Source organism: Pseudophryne corroboree, chromosome 4 (assembly GCF_028390025.1).
Source record: "Pseudophryne corroboree isolate aPseCor3 chromosome 4, aPseCor3.hap2, whole genome shotgun sequence".
NCBI lineage: Eukaryota > Metazoa > Chordata > Amphibia > Anura > Myobatrachidae > Pseudophryne > Pseudophryne corroboree.
Genome location: NC_086447.1, coordinates 210399103 through 210422747, shown reverse-complemented (window position 1 = coordinate 210422747; position 23645 = coordinate 210399103). Strand labels below are relative to the sequence as shown.

At 45.3% G+C, this 23645-nt stretch overlaps 1 protein-coding gene across 3 annotated transcripts in view; it reads left to right on the top strand.

The window, feature by feature from the left end:
- The window catches only part of LOC134909229 (diacylglycerol O-acyltransferase 2-like), a 55554-nt gene extending 53725 nt beyond the window's left edge, over positions 1–1829 (top strand). For all 3 annotated transcript variants that reach the window (XM_063915906.1, XM_063915904.1, XM_063915905.1), the window contains one exon: positions 1333–1829. In XM_063915906.1, the coding sequence (XP_063771976.1) occupies positions 1333–1487 (155 nt within the window). In that variant the 3' untranslated portion in view covers positions 1488–1829. The remainder of the gene's footprint in view (positions 1–1332) is intronic.
- Positions 1830–23645: the final 21816 nt, after the last annotated feature.

Here is a 23645-nt window from a genome sequence, read left to right as displayed (position 1 = left end):
CCTCTTGTAACTAAGGAGGCTTAATAAGTCTCAAGTAGGCAAAATTCAGTATTGGTGTGTTCTATCAATATGGCCTATGCAGGGTTGGGCAGATACATAAATTCACCTTTTTCAGACATAGCATTTGATGAAGGTTCGTACTGATAATGATGATAATGAGTAGCGGATGCATAGGGGGTCGGTGGACTTCAACCATGTGTACAACACTGCATATGAGTGAAAATGCACAAATGCACAAACCTTTGTGGCTGACTTCCATTGAATCAGGCCTTTAAAAACTAAACAAAATTCAGAAGACTAGGATCCTGGTCAAACATTTCTCCATAGACTTCCTGTCTTAAAGGACATACTTTCCATCAGACAGGTATATCGGAAGCACTCTCCACCAGGTGTTTGCCTTCACCAACCGCTATGGTATGGTCACTTCAAAACAAGACATGGATATCTATTGTTTTGGTATTTAGACAAGAGAGCTCAATTCTCACACCACTGGCAAAGAGCACCTATGTTTTCAATACTCTAATGTTTGAAGTCAGCCCAAGTAGTACCGCTTCTGGCCACACACTTCAGTAAGACCATTATTTAGTCATGTGGCTCCGACTCTATGGAACTCACTTCCCCGCACAGTGCGAGAGGCTCCAACTATAGAATCTTTCAAAAGTAGACTCAAGACTTTCCTGTCTACTCAAGCATTTCCATAATGTCCCTATAGTATCTTCATGCTTCTGTATTTTATGAAAAGCTGTTCTGTACTTCATTATTTTCTGTACTATATTATGCTATGTATCTGTTAAGCGCCTTGAGTCCCATTGGAGAAAGAGCGCTATATAAATACAATTATTATTATTATTATTATTTAAATTATTATAGTTTTTCAATCCTTGTGTTTTATATATATATATATATATATATATATATATTTGAACTTGAAACTTTAGAGATAACATGGACCAGAATGTAAAACAGTAGTGGTTTGACATAGTCCAATTGCATATCATGGGAACAGACAGTGACCGCCCTTTATACAGTGTATAACCTTTTAATATGCAAGGTCAAAATGACAATTATATGTGACTAGCATTTGGATTTCTCTTTATTAAGTTTAGAATTGACGTATTATAGTGGTTTTATCACAGCTAAATATACAGTAATACAATTGAGATTCATTCCCTTAGCTCATCCTGCCAGTAATATTAGATAAACATTTCCTGTGAAAGCAGATTGGGCCCATCACAACAAGGTGTGTCTCCTGGGGGATAGAATCCTGATATTAAGCAACAACAAAGCTCAGTGTATTACTGTCCTCCGCTGAACGTTTTTCTTTCTTTTCAGTTGGAAAACCCATTCCTGTACCTAGGATGGAGAACCCTTCTGAGCAGCAGGTGGATGCATATCATGCGCTGTACATTGACGGTCTACAAGAGCTTTTCAATACCTACAAAGAACGCTTCGGTCTACAAAAAAGTGACACTTTGTTGCTGGTATGAGGACATGAGTTAAATGAATCATTGGACCAACATTGATGACAACATATTATTACCTTCTTTACCAGTGGAGGACTCTGACAATACAGAATATGTTGGCTTTCTGCAAACCAAGAATTGGACGGCCATTCAGCCTGACTGGAGCGAGGCATATTGTTCTGCTTTCTGGACACTGTTACAAAGAAGAGTAAAATCATGGGGGAAAAAACTCTAAGGCTTTCACAGTGTATAACAATATCCATCCAACTAATAACAAGTCTTCCAGGGACGGGGGTTAATTAAATCAGTGTTCTACTGCCATATGACAATTGTTTGTATAATATAATCAACACTGACATAATGGAAGACTGTTCTGCGTTTATTTTACTGTGTTTACATTGACAATTGTCAAAGAAAAGTAGCAAGGGAAAGCCACTCTGCCTTCTTATGGGGTTGGGTACGAAATTCCAGTAGTTGGTACCTTGTCAGTCAAAACACACCGACATCCTGATGGATCACGGTAAGTATTTTTACCCTACCCCTACTCCTAACTCCTGCCCTCCCGCAGTCAAGCCTAACCTTCACCTTCTGTCACCTTCAAGCCTAACCCTAACTGTCACCTTCCCCCCCCAAAGCCTGACCTTGAGTCCCCCCCTGCAGCCAAACCTTACCATCCTCCCACCCCGCAGACTAACCCGAGCCCTCCCCCTAGTGCCTAACCGCAATCCCACTACTTACCTCTGGGATCCATTGGGATCCTTACCGCTCCCCCCTAATGCACTAGGACTACTGGAACGATGCTAAGAAAAACGGTATAGTATGGAATAGCTACACTGCCTTTTTATGTACTAAGAGGAGGCCAAAGGAAATGCTATTATTTTCATCAAAGAATTAAACTATAGTATTTTGAAGGGATGAAAAGTTTTTAAATACTATTATTACCTGCTAATTGTATTTCCTTGAGTCCCTACCTGACAGTAGACAGTATATTGACCGCCGTGATCCAGTTAGTTGGGAAGCTAATTGCTTCCCACAGGAATTATATAGGGCCACCATCTCTTTTCTCCAGTGCCTTCTGACTCTCTTCCAGCATTGCATACAAACATTACCGCGTTACATTTCCCCCTTACACCCTCCATGGCTGTGACAGGTCTGTAGCCTTGTTGTGTTTCTCAGGCAGGCCCAGACCCCCAAATGGAACCCATGCCCCTCTGCACCCTTGCCCCTAGGTGAGCTCTTTGTGACCTTGGCCAAAACAACTCTATTTCTCTGTACATCTAAATCTAGATTTTAAGGTCAACAGGGCAGGGAGAATGCGTCAGACAAATTGTGGTGTGCTGCTGCAGAGTGAGTACTGCATCTGTTTGCATAGCTTATCTTGCGTGATTTCGCTCTGCACATGTTCTGAAAGCAAACACCCACATACACACATCAACACAGAAACACCCGACTTGCACATATCAAACCTTATGACCGGTAGCGGAGGGGTGGGAAGGGGCGTTTTCACATTGACAAAGTACAGTAAGGATGCGTTCATACAAATGAGGCTCATCCATACCCGCAATGCTGCACATATATGTTGGTTAGGAGGTCTATCTTTTGCACCGGCTGCAGAGCAAGTGTAAATACACACTGATGATGGCATGTCTTTAACTAGGCACATATACTGCCAGATGTTCTACATAGGTGTGGAAATACACAATTTTTCCATGCACTTTTCTATTCTATAGTTTACACACATTGTGGTACCAACACTGCACCAGCCCCTGTGTGTCTATATCACTGCATAAAGGACAATGCGCTATATTGAAATCAATCAGTTTTTAACAAGCAGAACAAAAAATTACATTTTTTAAATCATGTTATTTCATCTACAATAATTTAATAACAAAAGCTAATAAATAATACTTCAATAACAAAAGCCGAGTACACTGGGATATAAAAGCAGGATAGAATTGTGTTTAATTTTTTTATGTTCTTGATTATGAGAGTTATTCAGAGATGCCTGCAAATCATGCTTCCCGCAGCAAGATCTGCGACCATTTACTCACATGCTGTGGGCCGCTCAGCACAGGGAAAGGCCGCCCAGCATGTGTGTGCCGCCACCTCGTGATGGCGGACGCATCAACTTGAGGTTGACCCCTGTCTGTGCAGCCTGGCTGGGCTGGCATGCGGCCCGGCATCATTTTTTTTCTCGGAGCGGCTGCTTGTGATGTCAATCAGCCGCCCCAAAAACGGTCCTGTGTTGTCTGGCCATGCCCCCAAAATGCAGCGGCAATGCCACCTTGATGGCTGCCGCTGTCAATCACCATGCAGCTGCGGTTGCATGGTAAAGGGACACACACGCGCACTGTGGCCAGACCCGATGGACGCTGCGTCCAGGTCTGATTAGACCCCTATGTCACACAATAAAAACCGTTGTCATCAAGTGAGTTTTTACCATCTACTCTGTGACAAAGTTGGATTTCTTTAATAGCAGCTTCAATCTGCATCTTACCATATACAGTATACTGTATATGCATAAATGATTATAAAATGTTTCTGTTAATTAGAGATTGTTATTTCTCCTAATGAGTGTCCATTGTTTAATATTTTACAGAAGAATGGTAGGCAGGGCCGTCTTTTCGTATGGGCTCAATGGGCTCTTGCCTAAGGGCCCCAGGAGTATAAGGGCCCTAGGCTGATAGCTGAGGGTCCCCTCTTTCCAGGGGTACCAGATTTTTGAATATCAGCCCTGGGGAACCGGAGATATCCGACTTGAAAGCAGTGGTCCCCATCCAAGCCTGTTAATTGCTCTTTCCAGACAGATATCTCAGGTGCTGTCTGACTCTGAATAATCCAAAAGCTGGGACTCTCCCCTTTTGGTGGACACTGGCAGCTTGTCTCTACTATGCCCAGAACCAGAGATATCAACCTTCAAGCAGCTGGTCCCTGCTCCAGCTCCGCACACTTAATATGCAGTTTTAGATTTTCGCTGGCTCCTGAACTCTGATCCCCAAGTCCCCAGAACCTCCTGAAAGGTGAGACTCTCTAGTATTTTATCCCATTCAAAGATAAGAAATATATTTTCAGGAACTTGAGATATCTGCAGTCAAGCAAGCTGCCCTCCCACCGAAAAATTATAAATATTAATCCCACTCCGCTATCCACCCCCTATGTATTAAACACCCCCTACCACCCTGGAAGTCATGTAACAGGGCTTCTTTATTCAGCCCAATACCCCCTTCTACAGTTAAGCCCCATCTGTGCAGTTAAGGAGTAATTAGCAGAAATGACTGCTCCATTTCCTACAAGCTGAGCGGAAGATAGAACACCCCCTACCACCCGGGGGGCATCAAAGCTGCCGCTGATAGCACCCCTACCGCTGGAGGATAGGTAGGGGGCCCAGTGCATTGCTGTGCCCAGGGGCCTACACTGCTGTTAAGAAGACGGCCCTGATGGTAGGGCATGTACTGTCTGTATTTATAGATAAGATCATTTATAAATAAGATCAACCAACCTAATAAAATATGAATCAAAAATACTGTTAATTATGCTGCTAGTTTAGTTTTGATACTGGGGATCAGGGCATCCATCAGGGGGTGACAGCAGGTACTGCAGTCCCGGGACCAGACAGAGAAGGGGGCCCAGTTGGCAGCAGTTTGGATTTGTCACTGGGCCTACTGATTCCAGCCGGTGAGCTCCGATTGTCCGCCACCAGTGCGAGATTCGAAATGCAACCATTGCTGTGTGTTCAGTGCTTCCTGCTAGTCCACCTTCTAAAACTAGCTACAGGCCTGGTGCCAAATCCACCCCTGCTGGTGGAACACAAGGAAAGATGAGAGTCTGCTGGACAGACAGGGGGAGGTGAGAAGCTGCTGGATGGACAGGAGGGAGGTAAGATCCTGCTGGAGGAAGTGAAACACAGGGAGGCTGCTGGAGGGAGTGGGACACGGAATGGTGAGAGGCTGCTGGAGGGAGTGGTACACAGGGAGGTGAGAGACTGCTGGAGGGAGTGGGACATGGAGAAGTGAGAGACTGCTGGAGGGACACAGGGGGTGGTGAGAGGCTGCTGGTAGGACCAAGCGGGAGATGAGAGGCTGTTGGTGGGGGGCCCTGCCTATTTTGTCAGTCCTGCCAGCGATCTTCGATTAGCCTGTGACCAGATTCGAAATGCCACCATTGCTGTGTCTTCAGGGCTTCCTGCTGATCCGCCTGCTAAAACCAGCTACAGGCCTGATGCCAAATACACCCCTGCTGGTGGAACACAGGGAAAGATGAGAGGCTGCCAGACAGACAAGGGCAGGTGAGAGGCTGCTGGATGGACAGAGGGTGGTAAGATGCTGCTGGAGATAAGAGGCTGCTGGAGGTAGTGGGACGTGGGGAGATAAGAGGCTGCTGGAGGGAGTGGTACACGGGTAGGTGAGAGGCTGCTGGAGGGAGTGGGACATGGGTAAGTGAGAGGCTGCTGGAGGGAGTGTGACATAGGGAGCTAAGATGCTGCTGGAGGGAGTGGGACACGGGGGGTGAGAGGCTGGTGGAGGGAGTGGGACACGGGGGGTGAGAGGCTGCTGGAGGGAGTGGGACACGAGGAGGTGTGAGGCTGCTGGAGGGAGTGGGACACGGGGAGGTGAGAGGCTGCTGGAGGGAGTGGGACATGGGTAGGTGAGAGGCTGCTGGAGGGAGTGGGACACGTGGAGGTTAGAGGTTGCTGGAGGGAGTGGGACACGGGGAGGTGAGAGGCTGCTGGAGAGAGTGGGACACGGGGAGGTGAGAGGCTGCTGGAGGGAGTGGGACATGGGTAGGTGAGAGGCTGCTGGAGGGAGTGGGACACGGGGAGGTGAGAGGCTGCTGGAGGGAGTGGGACACGGGGAGGTTAGAGGGTGCTGGAGGGAGTGGGACACGGGGAGGTGAGAGGCTGCTGGAGGGAGTGGGACACGGGGAGGTGAGAGACTGCTGGAGGGACACAGGAGGAGTTGAGAGGATACTGGAGGGACAAAGGGAGAGGTCTGAGGCCTGCCTATTTTGTCAGTCCCATGCCCCACAATTTCTGATGTTAGTCTTGCTGGGGATATACCCATTGACCCCTGAGGATGTGCTACGATAAAACGTGTAGGACTGAGTTACGGCTGACGATGTGTCAACTTATTTATAATGCTGGCAAACAACAAAATAAGAGGTAATCCCTACGCCCTAAGAGCAGCTATAGTGAATATGAACAAGAATGTGTCACCGATCACATCCAGAAATACAAGACATACAGGTTTTTGGCTCACACTTCCAGTAGCACTCTACATGTACAGTGGGGTTTATTATACCAAAAAAAGTCTTCATACAGTTCTGGATTGTGGTCCTAATGTCCTCTGACAATGATGTATTTTTTACGTGTCACCTTGCGTCCAAATGTATAAAAAGAGAGAAAACCAGAAAAAAAGTCTCAGTTCCTGATGTACAATGAATAAGCAGCAAATGTGGATGTTTTGAGGGGGTCCTAATCCTCTCCCCATATGTGTAGTGATCACTTCGTGAGGAACAATTCTATGGGTTCACCTTCATGGTAGATACTGAGTGTGTGCTCACACTATTCTTACATGAAGCCTATTGATGATATGCTCATCAAGGTTCCTTTTTATACTATTCCTTCCATTCCATCACCAATACCAAACGATACACCAAGGATGCTCACATGTTTGCTTACATAAAGGACAATGTTTATATGTATATAAAGGTTTCTTTTCTGGTCCTCCTTGACTCACCAAACCTCCCCTCGTTAATTTCGGAGTAGAGCCACAAGAAGCAAAAAATAAAGTATTAGTTCCGCATAGATGAATACACTTTTATCCCCTAGAGGATAACCTTAGAATTATGGGGTGAGTGGAGGTTAACACTTTTATAGGGTCACCTGCTAGTGAAAATGGAGCTAGCAGCACTCACATGTATGCTTACATGTAAAGGAACTGTATATTACACATAAAGGTATCTTTATACTAGTCTCAAGAATCCACGTATAATGAACACAGCAAACAGACAATATCACAGATACTCACTTGTATGCTTACATCAACAGAGTGGTGCCGTGCCTATAAGGGTTTCTTTTTCCGGCTTATTAGTGGATACACCAAGGTGGCATGTTTGGAAATGACTGTACCAATAGTCCATATATAATAAAAACAGTTTCTTAACATTTATTCCACAATAAAAAGACGTGTTGACAAAAATATGTAAAAAATCCAGCTAAAAAGACCTCTGGACTAAATGCCAAGATGGAAACATCAACCTTATGGGAGAAGTATAACCCGGGTCTCTCACAAATACTGGTCAAAGAAGCAATGGTCCATCAGTCAATCACTGTATCCTTTCAGCCCCTCACCGATGCGTTTCAACCTAGCGTTTGGTTTTTTCAAGGTGTGCCTTATAATGCTATACTTGGATCTGCATCTAACTTCATTGATCATCTAAAAAATATTTTCAGGATCAGACCATTTCTCAGCCAGGATGCCACTAAGACCCCTATCCACTCACTGGTCATCTCCAGACTGGACTACTGTAATCTCCTCCTAACTGGCATCCCTAACTCATACATCTCTCCACTCCAATCTATCCTCAAGGCTGCTTCCCGGCTCATCTTCCTCACCAAACATACTACAGCCACATCCCCTCTCTTACTAGCCCTTCACTGGCTCCCCTTCCCCTTCAGCATACAGTTCAAGCTTCTCACACTCACTTACAAAGCCCTCACCCACTCCTCTCCCAGTTACATCTCTGACCTTATCTCCCCTTACACTCCCGCCCGTCCTCTTCGCTCTGCTAATACACGCCGCCTCTCCTGCCTTCTGATTTCCTCCTCCCACTTCTACCTCCAAGATTTTGCATGTGCTGCTCCCTTTTTCTGGAATTCTCTACCTCTCCCCCTCAGACTCTCCACCTCTCTACAAAACTTCAAACGGGTTCTCAAGACACACTTCTTCACCAAACCCAGCCATATCTCATCCTAACCCTCTGTTCCATGCTCTCTATGTACCCCATCTGTGTCACCCCTGTCTGTCTACCCCTCCCCTTAGAATGTAAGCTCTCACGAGTAGGGCCCTCTTCCCTCATGTGCTTATCCTTTTCTTACTTAACTGCCCAAATCCCGCAGTTTTTTGTCCACCTTGGAACTTATCTCTATGTCCTTTACTGGTGTAGTTATGCTTAGTCATAGTTGCCTCCCCTCCCTCATTCTGCAGGAGACTCCCTGAAATAGCAGCAATCTCCCTCACTCCCTGAAAATTCCAGCAATCTCCCTGATTGCACCTTAGCCCCATTATGTAGCTATTACATTCTTGGGGTAAAAAGAAATCAGAGCTACATACATTCAAATGGGATCATTAGTGCCATTTCCTTGCATTGGTTATAAGGCACAATGATCCCTATGGCCACTTACAGTATATGGAAGCTCTTGTAAAACACAATACACAAACAAATTCTGCAAAATATCAGTGTCTTTTCTTCAACAAATAGATCTTACTAACTTTGGGGCTCATTTACATTTGGATGTGTCATTTTCATGACAGCCTCTCAGATATAGCAGTACGCGCCTGCACTGATAGGTGTTACTTTCACAATCTCCCTGAAATGCTTTTTCAAAAGAAGGCAAGTATGTGCTTAGTTACCCTGTACTTGTCCTATATTGTCATTTGCATACTGTACAGTACTTCAAGCAGCTCCATCCTGACCTACTAGAACTAAAGCCAAGCTGCAAAAGTATTGATCAGCTGCCTTGCATCTGACTCTTGATCTGTATATGTATTTAGGAGTTGCCATCTAATACATTTTACCTAGAGGTGTGAGTGCTAATTAAATGTTTCTCGTAAGCATATATGATTAGGACAAACTCCTGGACCCATTCCGTGACCATCTGAAACAATACAAGAGTGTGTAGTGACAATAAATCATACTTGCCTACCTGACCCTCTCCATGAGGGAGAAAATGCTCCGTTCCTGGACTTTCCTGGTAATGTATGATTGCCATCCCCAGTGGTGAGCTAGTTAATTGATAAGAAAGGTGTTTCACCACAGGTAATGGCAATCATACATTACAAGGAAAGTCCAGGAACAGAGTATTTTCAACCCTCATGGAGAGGGTCAGGTAGGCAAGTATGCAATAAATGATTACATAGAAACATAGAATTTGATTGCAGATAAGAACCACTTGGCCCATCTAGTCTGCCCCTTTTTTTTATCCTTTAGGCAATCTCAACCCTTTTTGAACCTTAATTCTTTGTAAGGATATTCATATGCCTATCCCAAGCATGTTTAAATTGCTCTACAGTCTTAGCCTCTACCACCTCTGATGGGAGGCTATTCCACTTATCCACTACCCTTTCTGTGAAGTAATGTTTCCTTAAATTTTCCCTGAACCTGCCTCCCTCCAGTCTCAGTGTATGTCCTCGAGTTCTAATATTTCTCTTCCTTTGAAGAATGTTTTCCTCCTGAACTTTGTTAAGACCCTTGATATATTTGAAAGTTTCTATCATGTCCCCCCTCTCCCTTCTCTCCTCCAAACTATACATGTTAAGATCTTTCAGCCTTTCCGGGTAAGTTTTGTGATGTAGGCCATGCACCATTTTAGTTGCCCTTCTTTGTACACTCTCTAATGTATTTATATCTTTCTGGAGATATGGTCTCCAGAACTGGACACAGTATTCCAGATGGGGACGCACCAATGACCTATACAGTGGCATTATTACTTCTTTTTTCTGCTACTGATTCCTCTCCCTATGCAACCAAGCATCTGACTTGCCTTCCTTATTGCTTTGTTGCATTGCTTTCCTGCCTTCAAGTCACTTGAAATAGTGACTCCTAAATCCCTTTCCTCCTCAGTAGTTTCCATTATAGTACCCTTGATACTATATTTAGCCTTTGGGTTTCTGAGACCCAAGTGCATGATTTTGCATTTTTTAGCATTAAACTGTAGTTGCCATGTTTTTGACCATTTCTCAAGCCTACCTAGGTCATCAATCATTTGTTTAACACCTGCCGGTGTGTCTACCCTGTTGCATATCTTTGTATCATCTGCAAAAAGGCATACCTTCTCTTCAATACCATCTGCAATGTTACCAACAAAGATATTAAAGAGAACTGGACCAAGTACAGATTCATGCAAGCCTTGATAATCCTTCCTTGCCTTCCTAAAATATTTTGCTAAGCCTCTGTTAGCTAATTTATGAGTTTTTTAAGGTCATTGACCTGATAGGTTAGGATATACAATCCTTTACAATGACATGTAAATCGGAGTCCCGGTTTATGGTGATTGGCATGTGTTTATGTATAATCCCAGTGATAATACCTTCTCATTTGAACCCAAAGCTTTGGGGCATATTTATAAACAAAATTCTTTGCGGGATATGACCCTATAATACTTATTTTTCAGGTGGGGAATGTACTGAACCGGACTGGAACCAGAGGAATAAAGGGGGTAATTCTGAGTTGATCGCAGCAGGAACTTTGTTAGCTGTTGGGCAAAACCATGTGAACTTCAGGGGAGGCAGATGTAACATATGCAGAAAGAGTTAGATTTGGGTGTGGTGTGTTCAATCTGCAATCTAAATTGCAGTGTAAAAATAAAGCAGCCAGTATTTACCCTGCACAGAAACATAATAACCCACCCAATTCTAACTCTCTCTGCACATGTTATATCTGCCTCCCCTGCAGTGCACATGGTTTTGCCCAACTGCTAACAAAGTTCCTGCTGCGATCAACTCAGAATTACCCCATAATGGCCCTCATTCCGAGTTGTTCGCTCGCTAGCTGCTTTTATCAGCATTGCACACGCTAGGCCGCCGCCCTCTGGGAGTATATCGTAGCTTAGCAGAATAGTGAACGAAAGATTAGCAGAATTGCGTTTAAATAATTCTTAGCAGTTTCTGAGTAGCTCGAGACTTACTCCTAGACTGCGATCAGCTCAGCCCGTTTCGTTCCTGGTTTGACGTCACAAACACGCCCTGCGTTCGGCCAGCCACTCCCCCGTTTCTCCAGCCACTCCTGTGTTTTTTCCTGGCACGCCTGCGTTTTTCCGCACACTCCCAGAAAACGGTCAGTTTCCGCCCAGAAACACCCACTTCCTGTCAATCACACTCCGATCACTTCAACGATTAAAATTCTTCGTTCGGACGTGAGTAAATCGACCAAATTTTGTGCTAAAATACTTAGCGCATGCGCGCTGCGTACCATGCGCATGCGCATTTTTGCCTTAATCACTCCATTGCGAAAATCGTCAACGAGCGAACAACTCGGAATGGCCCCCAATGAGCCGGACTGGTACCGGCAGTGTAGCAAGTAACCACTGCCCTGCACACAATGCGGGTGTAATAACGATCAACTTGCATTCAACATTGCATGTATTGTCTACATTTCTGTTCAATGCTCCCAGCCGAAATGTGACTAAGAAGAAAAGGCCCTTCCTTATCCCTTACACATATGTGATTTTATGGTAATAAATGGATTGTAGAAATTTCCTGTCACCTAGACTACTTTTTCCATTCAATTTATTATATCATTTTAATTCAGCTGAAAAAATTCACATGACACTTGAGAATATCTACAACCTTCACGATGAGCTGGACAAACTGGGAAAGCGCAAGGTGAGCACATGTCAGAGAAAACACATAATTTGCATATTAGATGCTTCTGTAATGCTATATAGCTTTCATAGGAAATGATTCCGTGTCACACAAGTGCTACAGAGTTCTTAATCAGCTTGAATGCTCAACTTGGAACTTCAGACGGATGCCTTTTTCTGTCAGAATTTCTATAAACCTTCTAACAGCTGAGGATTGCCCTGTGAATGTATCAGTGATAACTTGTGGTACCCTCAGGTCACCCCTTGTTAACATTAGCAATACTCTTACCGAAATTCAATAGTGCGTTGTCACCTCTGTTTTCTTCATGGAGAGGTCTGGGAATGCGAATGACACCTTTTCTTACATATGAGAGACAACATTCACTAATAACATGTGTTTATTTGATGCAGGATTTGGTGTATGATTCATCAAAGATAGGCAATCACAATGATAATAAAATATGACACAATATGATTATAACTTAGACAACCCTTTGAACCTGGATCTGTCTATGATACTTGCTGCTTAAAACTCACTCCTTTCTGATTTGATAATCACTTCTCTATTACTGATTAACTATTATTTCGTGCAAATTAACTCTCAGCACGATCACTCAGGGATCACTATAAAATTGCTTCACCATTGGGCCTTAATACAAGTGCCAATTATACTCTGCAGAGTTAGGGTTAGACCTGTTCAACTCTCTGACCTTTCCCCGAACCCACCGGTTCAATTAGTTTAATATCTTAGGAAGAATAATCGTTAAACAGACATCAGTTAATTACCTCAATCAAATCTCAATTACTGTATAACTGTTAATATCGGGTACCCGAACACACATGAAATTATATATATATATATATATATATATATATATATATATGTATTCCCCACTTTGTAATTTGCACCTGTGCACAGGGTTTTAGGGCTTCAGTCTGTCGCTTGACCTTGCTTCCTTTATGACACACAAGTACTGACGGTGGCAGTTTAAGATGTCGCCAAGCGCAATAATATGGGCAGTATCCAGTGTGGGCCCAAACAATGTCACTGACCGTAATGTAAATCTCAGTTTGTGTGGCCTCTGTAGAATTCCCTCTGAAGGGGTATCGTTCTGTCACTGTCTATTACCAATGTGATTTAAACAACTGTGATTCTTCAGTCACTAATGACCAGAGTCTCTTTAACTATAAATGTGTCCTGCCAATCTTGGGGTCCACCGTAGGACAGGTAATTTAATTGTTGTGTTGTGCCACTGTGAAGACTAATCAAGGGGCTTTGCACTCATGCACAGTCACTTTATTATACTGCAGTGTCATAGGTTTTATCCCAGGCTTTCCGTTGCTCCACAGGCTAGGCAAGAACTGCGGTCTTTTCTACTGCCCCACCGCACTGTGCTGCGTACCTCACACCTCAGTGTCTAGGTTTTCCGTGCTGCGTACCTCACACCTCAGTGTCTAGGTTTGCCAGACTCACATGTCCCATGACTGTAGCGATGATCTATTATGCAGGAACCGCTTCTCATCAGCACCGCTTATCAGATGGTGACGCGCCGCGCTGCCCGTGTCTCTTCTGCTACGGTCAGCGTCATTCGGATACCCAGTGGCACGAACACACTGCTCTGCTTCTCTTCTCTCCACGCCGCTTCAGCTCCGTCAGGTACAGTCTCACTCTGAGCAGGCTCCTCTGGCATCTGACGTCACATCCCCTCTCTGCAGCTTATATCATCTCTCCTTTTTCCCGCTCTCCTCTCAGGCACACACAGATTCTCCTGGGTCTCAACACCCTCCAAGTTGCTTTCATTTTGCGCAGCCTCGGTTGCCTCGCGCCCAGACTGTCATTGTAGAATACCAGACTGTCACAGTTCATCAAGTTCACAAGTGACACAATTAAGCCACAGCCTGTAACCCTTTCCTATATTTCCATAAAAGGGGTATCCCTCAGGATCAGGATGCCACAAATTTCCCCACTGAAATGAGGCGTGTCCTCATGCCTTACAACATAGAGACCTGCCAAAAGTTAATGAATAAAAGTACATCAATATCTGTACCGGGCCGGCAGTTGGACCCGCGTAGACTGGGTCAACCGTCTCTCCTCTGACAGGCCAAATACCTCGCTTTGATCAATTGACTCAGTTACATCAGGAACAGGCACATTTGGTACAAGGGGACAGACATCTATCACATTATCATTACCAATGTCAGGCATAGAACAGGGTACAGTTCCAGACCTGGTCGTAGGGTGTAACAGCCCCCATACTGGCCAGAACATATTTAACATTTCAGAAGTATAATCACTACTACACGGGGACTCAGGTGTACTCGACCTCTCCACCTTTAGGCGCTGCGGTTCCACCGTCTCGAGATGACTAGACAAGTATTTCTTTAGCTGGTTACGATGAACAACCATTGACCTCTCGTCACCAAGACGTGCAATTCTGTAGACAGCACTCTCTGGGTATGGAATTTCAACAATCTTATAGGGAGTCTTTTCCCAATATCCGTCAAGCTTACTACTATGACGGTTTTGTCTCTTCCACACCAGTCCTCCAACGGTGAGAGGTTCAGCCTTTGCATGGCGGTCATAATCCTCAGCTTGACGTCTCTGTCCCTGTTCTGTTCGTTGTTTGACAACAGCATAAGCGGTCTGTAGGCGCCTCTGGTGATCCAGTACCCAATCTGTCTGTGGCATATCCCCTTGAGTGACCTTCTCCGGAAGGGATAATCGTACGTCCACAGGTAGTCGCCCTTCTCTGCCGAATAGGAGGTAGAATGGGTTATACCCGGTGGAGCTGTGTTTCGTATTGTTATACAAGAATGTGATTTCTGAGAGAAGATCAGGCCAATCCCTCCTAGCCTCCGTGTGTATTGACCGGAGCATGTTGATGAGTGATTGGTTCATACGTTTGCACACTCCGTTGCTTTGGGGGTGATACGTTGTCGTGTGCAGTTTCCGAAACCCATAGAGGTCACACAACTCCTGGAACAAGCGGGACTCGAAGGCAGATCCCTGGTCAGTCAATATCTTTTCGGGGTAGCCGTATGGTCTCAAAAAGGCCCTCCACAATTTTCAGTTATGGCCCATATCAGCGCTAAGAACTCTAGTTTGAATGCGCTGTAGTTGGCATCATTGCGCTCAGTACTCCTGAGACTCCTGCTTGCATAGGCAATGACACGTTCTTGTCCCTGCTGTTCTTATGACAGTACAGCTCCCAGACCACAATTGCTCGCGTCGGTGTACAGGTGAAATGGTAGACTATAATCTGGATATGCAAGAATCGGAGCCTCCGTCAACAAGTTCTTCAGTTTATCAAACGCAGTTTGTTGAGCCTCCGTCTACGTCACAGGTATCGTCTTCCCCATGCTGAGCTGAGGGTACTTCACGAAGCAATTCATGGATGGGGGCTGCAACCTGGGCGAATTGTGGGACGAATCTCCTGTAATATCCGACAAATCTGATGAAACGTCTCACTTCCTATACCGTCGTAGGTACTGGCTAGTCCCGGACAACAGAAATCTTATCTGGGTCAAGGGCAACTCCATTGGTGCCCACGATGTGTCCCAAGTATTGGACGCTGGTCTTCAATAGATGGCATTTGGAGGGTTTTAGTTTTAGACCGTATCCCAGCAGGTGTTGCAATACATCACTTAGGTGTTGCAGATGCTCCTCGTAGGTTTTAGAGTAGATAATTACTTAATCGAGGTAGAGGAGTACCATGTCAAAATGATTGTGCCCCAGGCAGTGTTCCATCACTCTCTGAAAAGAGTCTGGGGCATTAGACAGCCCAAAGGGCATTCAAAGAAACTCGTATAGGTCCATAGGCGTGGTGAATGCTGTCTTTTCTCTATCCTCCACTGCTACCTCTACCTGCCAGTATCCACTGGTTAGGTCCAGCGTCGAGAAATAGGCAGCTGAATTGAGAGCGGTGAGTGACTCTTCAATGCGGGGTAAGGGGTACACGTCCTTGTGAGTAATTTGATTGAGCAGACTTCCATCCTTCTTCCGTACCAGAACCATAGGCGCCGCCCAAGGGCTGTGACTTTTGCTAATCACCGCGGAGGCCTTCATCTCTTCCAGCATCTTGCGCACAGGTTGATATATTGTGCGGGGGCCAAAGGCCAGTGGCGTTCTTTAATAGGAGGTGCTTCTCCAGTGGGGATATGGTGCTGGATGTAGCGGACTTTCCCGAAATCGGCAGGGTGTTGGCTGAAACTTCGGGGATTCTCTCAGCTCACGTGTAGTACCCCTTCCCGATGTTTCACTGACGTATTCTCATCTTCTATGTGAATTTCGCACCACCATTCAGTCTTCTCCTCAGCAGGCTCTGCCCCTTGTGCGAGGGTTTGGGCGGTCGCCGTGGATACTTCTACCACATCCTGAAAAGTCACCCAAGATAGGCTCACCATGATTTGGCAGCGATTGAGTCGGATCGGATAATCATTGGGGTTGAGGATCCTTACTGGCACCCTTCCTCCCGTCACTGTCACCATGGCCCGCGCAATTGCGATATAGTTTCTTACGGTGGTCAGACATGCTTCCACTACCGCATCATACCCCTTCTGGGCCGCATTTGGCCTTCCCCCTCACCACAGTTTCTGTATTTGGCTGGAGCGTCAGGGGTCTGTTGCTGGCAACCCTCACCTTACTCACTTCTCCATCGTGTTTAATGAACCGCTGCTGTCCCTGTAGGGTTCTTATCATCACACTGAGGGCCCACTGTGTATCGGGTGGTGCTGCGGTAAGTTCTGTATTTAAGGCTGAGATAAGCTCGGCTGGGCAACTTTGAAGTATATTCATCCCCACAATGATAGGAGGAATAGATGGATCATCCACATCAGTGATCAGGAACCCTTGATTCCTCAGCTCGGCTTGTCCGATCTTGACGTGTAGTTCGCAGTAGCCTCTGCACTGGATATCAAGCCCGTTACTGGCCATCAGCCACAGCCATTATGGGGGAGGAGGGATCATGTCCGTAGTGCCCCAATGCTGGTAGTACGCCCCCGCCTGGATGGTGGTCACTTGTGATCCTGTGTCGAGCATGGCTAGTACAGGGGTTCCATTAATCCAAATGGGGATGACAGGGCACCGGTCCACATATTTGGGACACCAATCTTCTGGGGTTGAACCTACAGTGTTGGTTCTCCCCGAGGGGTGGTCCCTGGCCTCGGAGAGTTGTCGTTTAATGGCTCCGACAGATGGCAATTCTGTTCTACATGGCCACTTCGGTTACATCTTTGGCATATAGGTCGGCCTAATGAGTAAAATTGGTCGGTATCTCTTCTACGTTTTCCTGGAGGGGGTTCCCAACGATCGTTTCGTCCTTCCCTCCGGCCTACCCTCCAATTGGACTTATTCCTTTCTGGAGGTGCCCGTCTCATTAACCTCTGTAGCTTCCAACTCATGGTATCCATTCCTACGGATAATTCTTCTATTCGACCTTTCAGGTCATTCACTGAATCGGTTTGGGAATTCTGTCCCGTCTGTATGACTGCTCGTCTTGATTCATGGGCCTCTCACGTTGGTTTTTGGAGGTCTTCATCATCCTTCTTCTCTTGGTAACCTAGCATCTCTGGGAAGTGAGCTTTATTGGGCCGGGGTGGGCCAATCATTTTAATAGCAGCCTCCTTGAAATCTAGGAACGAATCTCTAGGGAGTTGGAGCCTCAATAACCGCAGTTGGGCGCCGATTCCTTCTCCGCTTGCGCCTTCCATGAACTGGTTGATTAGCGTCTCATCCTTCTCTTTCACTTCCGAGGGGTCCATCTCTTGTATTTTTCTCAGCGCCTCTTGTAAGCTCAGGGCAAAATCTCGTAGTGACTCCCCGGGGCATTGCTTTCTGGCATAGAAGTCGGATTTTAATTCTGCCAAAGTGCTTGTGTCGAATATTGTCACTAAACGCTGGAATATTTGGTCTACATCTCTTTTCTCTGTGTCCAGCCACGATAATACCTCTCTTAGAGCTGAGTCTTTTAGTTGGCCAATCAATATTTCAACTTGTTGTTGGTTAACCAGGGGATAGAGCTTATACATAGACTGTAACTTGTTCTTAAATACTGTACATGAACTTGAGTCTTACTTGTTCCTATCCCCTGAGTCTGTAGGGAGCCATGGTGCTCGAAAGTAATATGGGAATTTAATAGGATTCACATTGGCCATTGTTGGTGCTGTGGTTGTTCTTGTTCTCGACGTACTTGGCTGTGGTGTTGCCGGCATCTCTTTGTTTTGGTCTGTCACGGACATGTTCTTTTCCCCGTTCGTAGGACGCCAAATTCAACTTGTGGTACCCTCAGGTCACCCCTTGTTAGCAATACTCTTACCGAAATACAATGGTGCGTTGTCACCTCTGTTTTCTTCATGGAGAGGTCTGGGAATGCGAGTGACACCTTTTCTTACATATGAGACATAACATGTGTTTATTTGATGCAGGATTTGGTGTATGATTCATCAAAGATAGGCAATCACAATGATAATAAAATATGACACAATTGATTACAACTTAGACAACCCTTTGAACCTGGATCTGTCTATGATACTTGCTACTTAAAACTCACTCCTTTCTGATTTGATAATCACTTCTCTATTACTGATTAACTATTATTTCGTGCAAATTAACTCTCAGCACGATCACTCAGGCATTACTATAAAATTGCTTCACCATTGGGCCTTAATACAAGTGCCAATTATACTCTGCAGAGTTAGGGTTAGACCTGTTCAACTCTCTAACTTTTCCCCGAACCCACCGGTTCAATTAGTTTAATATCTTAGGAAGAATAATCGTTAAACAGACATCAGTTAATTACCTCAATCAAATCTCAATTACTGTATAACTGTTAATATTGGGTACCCGAACACACATGAAATCATATATATATATGTATTCCCCACTTTGTAACTTGCACCTGTGCACAGGGTTTTAGGGCTTCAGTTTGTCGCTTGACCTTGCTTCCTTTATGACACACAAGTACTGACGGTGGCAGTTTAAGATGTCGCCAAGCGCAATAATATGGGCAGTATCCAGTGTGGGCCCAAACAATGTCACTGACCGTAATGTAAATCTCAGTTCGTGTGGCCTCTGTAGAATTCCCTCTGAAGGGGTATCGTTCTGTCACTGTCTATTACCAATGTGATTTAAACAACTGCGATTCTTCAGTCACTAATGACCAGAGTCTCTTTGACTATAAATGTATCCTGCCAATCTTGGGGTCCACCGTAGGACAGGTAATTTAATTGTTGTGTTGTGCCACTGTGAAGACTAATCAAGGGGCTTTGCACTCATGCAAAGTCACTTTATTATACTGCAGTGTCATAGGTTTTATCCCAGGCTTTCCGTTGCTCCACAGGCTAGGCAAGAACTGCGGTCTTTTCTACTGCCCCACCGCACTATGCTGCATACCTCACACCTCAGTGTTTAGGTTTTCCGTGCTGCGTACCTCACACCTCAGTGTCTAGGTTTGCCAGACTCACGTGTCCCACGACTGTAGCAATGATCTGTTATGCAGGGACTGCTTCTCATCAGCACCACTTATCAGATGGTGACGCGCCGCGTTGCCCGTGTCTCCTCTGCTCCGGTCAGTGTCATTCTGATACTCAGTGGCACAAACACACTGCTCCGCTTCTCTTCTCTCTGTTGCTGAGTTGTACTCTACCACCACATGTGGAATACTCAATTCCCGGACCACGCCGCTTCAGCTCCGTCAGGTACAGTCTCACTCTGAGCAGGCTCCTCTGGCGTCTGACGTCACATCCCCTCTCTGCAGCTTATATCATCTCTCCTTTTTCCCGCTCTCCTCTCAGGCACACACAGATTCTCCTGGGTCTCAACACCCTCCAGGTAGCTTTCGTTTTGCACAACCTTGGTTGCCTAGCGCCCAGACTGTCATTGTAGAATCCCAGACTGTCACAGTTCATCAAGTTCACAAGTGACACAATTAAGCCACAGCCTGTAACCCTTTCCTATATTTCCATAAAAGGGGTATCCCTCAGGATCGGGATGCCACAAATACATGAATCTTAAGTAAAATAACAACATTTTGGCAGATACTGTTAGCTTATTTATTTAAAACTTTAATTAGCTGTAAGGAAAAAATTTTTTCAAAAAGTACGGCTAAACTCCTTCCAAAACCCCCAAAACTGATAACATTCTCAAAAGTATAAACCAAACAAACTAACAACACAAAGGAATCCACTGAAACCTTTTACCTTGACTACAAACCTGGATTGGTAATGACGCTTCCCCAGTAAGGTGGTCCAGCAGATTCAATTAGTCAGCAAAGATGAGCGCATCTAAAACTAGGAACCAATCACACCACTCTAGATCCACTCCAAAGCAGGTAGGTAGCCTGCCGTTCTTTCCCCCTGAGCAAAAGCTAACGCAGAACACACCGAAGAAAAACAACAAAAACATCCAGCAACAAAAAGGGAAAGAGGATGGTAGGACAAAAGGAAAAGAGGCTGACCCAGCCCCAAACAAGCCCTAAAGACGAACACTCATCCTCTCTCTATATCTCTATAGGATAAACTCTACCACCTGATTTCCTACCAGGTTCACCCCCAGCATCTGAGGTTTAACCTTCCCCATTCCTATTTAGTCATTACGTTCTACTAAACCTCCTAACGGCTGAGGAATACATTGTGAATACTTCAGTGATAATACATGAACCTTAAATAAAATAATGACACGGGGGACTACATTTTTGGCATTTATTTAAACATGATATAAACTTTAAATAGCTGTAAGGAATAAATATAATTAGAGTATGGTGGCAAAAATAGTATGGCTAAACTCCTTCTAAACCCCAAAAACTGACAATAATGGGGGTCATTCCGAGTTGTTCGCTCACTAGCAGTTTTTAGCAGCCGTGCAAATGCATTGTCGACGCCCACCGGGGAGTGTATTTTCGCTTTGCAGAAGTGCGAACGCCTGTGCAGCAGAGCGCCTGCAAAAACATTTTGTGCAAAACAAGACCAGCTCTGTAGTTACTCTTCATATGCGTTGATTCTAACGTTGGAGGGTTGGCTTTTGACGTCGCACACCCACCCAGCGTTCGCCCAGCCACGCCTGCATTTTCCCTGGCACGCCTGCGTTTTTCTAAGCACTCCCTGAAAATGGTTAGTTGACACCCAGAAACGCCCCCTTCCTGTCAATCTCCTTGCGGCCGCCAGTGCGAATTAAAGCGTCGCTAGAACTTGTGTAAAACCACAAAGGACTTTTTACCCGTATGTTGCGCGTACGCATTGCGGTGCATACGCATAAATGCTGATTTTTAGCCTGATCGCTGCGCTGTGAACAACGGCAGCTAGCAATCAACTCAGAATGACCCCCATTATCAAAAACATAAACCAAACAAATTAACAACACAAAGGTATTGACTCAAACCTTCTACCATGACTACCCACCTGGAAGGGTGATGACGCTGCTCCAGTAAAGTGGTTCAGCAGATATAAATAGTCAACAAAGGAGAGCGCACCTAAAACTAGGAACCGATCAAAACACCAATTTAGATCGGCCCCAAAACAGGTAACCTGCCATTCTTTCCTGCCACGAGTGAATGTTCTGATTACAGAAACTCTGCTCCGTCAATATACCCCTAACACACTGAAGCCACTACCAAAATAGCACCTCAAGAAAATAACAATAGTTTCCTTAGCCAAATGGACTCCATCAAGCCTAAAGAGGTAACGATAGTGGAATATGATTCTATTGTGGCAAACAACAGCACAACCATTGACCAGAACCCATTTTGTGATTGTAGAATTTACTTTTTTTTTCTCTTACGTTCCTAGAGGATACTGGGCTTCCATTTAGTAATGTGGTATAGACGGGTCCACTAGGAGCCATGGGCACTTTAAGAATTTGATAGTTTTGGCTGGCTCCTCCCTCTATGCCCCTCCTACCAGATTCAGTTTAGAAAATGTGCCCGGAGGAACCGGTCACGCTTATGGAAGCTCCTGAAGAGTTTTCTACATGTATTTTTCTTTTTGTTATTTTCAGGCAGGACTGGATGGCACCAGCCTGCTTACTTCGTGGGACTTAGGGGGGAAAACGGCCTAACCTCTTGAAGGGTTAATGGTCCCGTTCCCTGCTGACAGGACACTAGCTCCTAAGGGAACTATTTGCAAGCCCCACCACGGCAAGTGTACATTCCCGCAGCACACCGCCACCCCTAACAGAGCCAGAAGAATGAAGAGTGGTAAGTACTAAGCCGGCGTCCCGGTTAGTGGGTTTCCGGCCATTATGGCGGCATGAGGGTACGGAGATACATGGCTTTTCACCAGGGCGGAATGCATCTCCAGACTCAGTACACAACTGCGTCTCAGTACATTGTACACAGTACCCACACTGGCAAAAACAGCCTCAAAACGGATATCACTCTATTTTAAGCACTAAATTACCTCAGCCAGTATAAAAAAGCTGGAAGACCGCACACCATTGAAGGGGCGGAGCTTCATTATGAGCGGATCCAGCAGCTCACCAACGCCAATTTCCTTCTGCAGTAGACACAGACGCTGACTGACAGGGATGCGCAGCTCCTCCGGAGTGACTCCAGATTACCTCAGCGGTACCAGGGGGTCATAGCAGGGGTGGAGTGATTACTAGTGTACTAAGTCCCCAATCTGGGTACTTAGTCTGCGACCCGGCTAAGCTTGGCATTAGCGATAAGGGCGCTGTGTGCTGGCTCCACTATACCTCTGTGTCTCCCTAGAAGGGCTCTTTGTGGGTTAATTGTGCTTTTAATCTTTCCTCTGTGTGTGTGTGTGTGTGTGTGTGTGTGTGTGTGTGTGTGTGTGTGTGTGTGTGTGTGTGTGTGTGTGTGTGTGTGTGTGTGTGTGTGTGTACTGTCACATTTACGAATGTCAGGCAAAGAGTGTGTTTCATGTACGGAAGAGTGTTCCTCTTCCCCAGGGAGCTCACTACTATGTACTCAGTACAGTGCACCTGCCCAGGTTAGCGGGGCTGAACCAGCATGGCTGGATTCCATTAAAGGAATGATTTCCAATATTTATAATAAATTGTTCCGCAATGAGAAAGAGACGCAATACTTAAGACTGTCTGTGGATGAGTTTATGAACAGAGACTCAGTCCCCAAACTAGCATCTCAGTCCCCTACCATTTGTCCACAAAAGCGAACTCTGGCCCATGTCCTGCAGACTGACTATGACGCTGAAGGGTCAGACATGGAGGAGGGGAGGTGGATACAGAAAGGGAGGATGCTGCTCTGTCACAGGGAATGGAGGCTCTTATATAAGCTATCAGAGACGTTCTGCAAATTCCTGATAAAGTAGCAGAGGAGTGTGAGGAATCTTATTTTAATGTAAAAAAGAAGTCCTCAGTCACTTTTACTGTGTCAAAGGAATTGAATACCCTGTTTGAAGAACCATGGGTTAATCCTGATAGGAAATTTCAAATTCCTAAAAGGTTACTCTCATCTTTACCTCCTGAGGATAGGGAAAAATAGAAACATCCACCAATAGTGGATGCATCAGTGTCCAGGCTGTCACGGAAAATACTATTGCCTGTCCCTGGTGCATCCTCCCTAAAAGACATGGCTGATCATAAAATTGAGACTACACTAAAATCCTTGTACACAACTGCTGGGGTCGCCCAG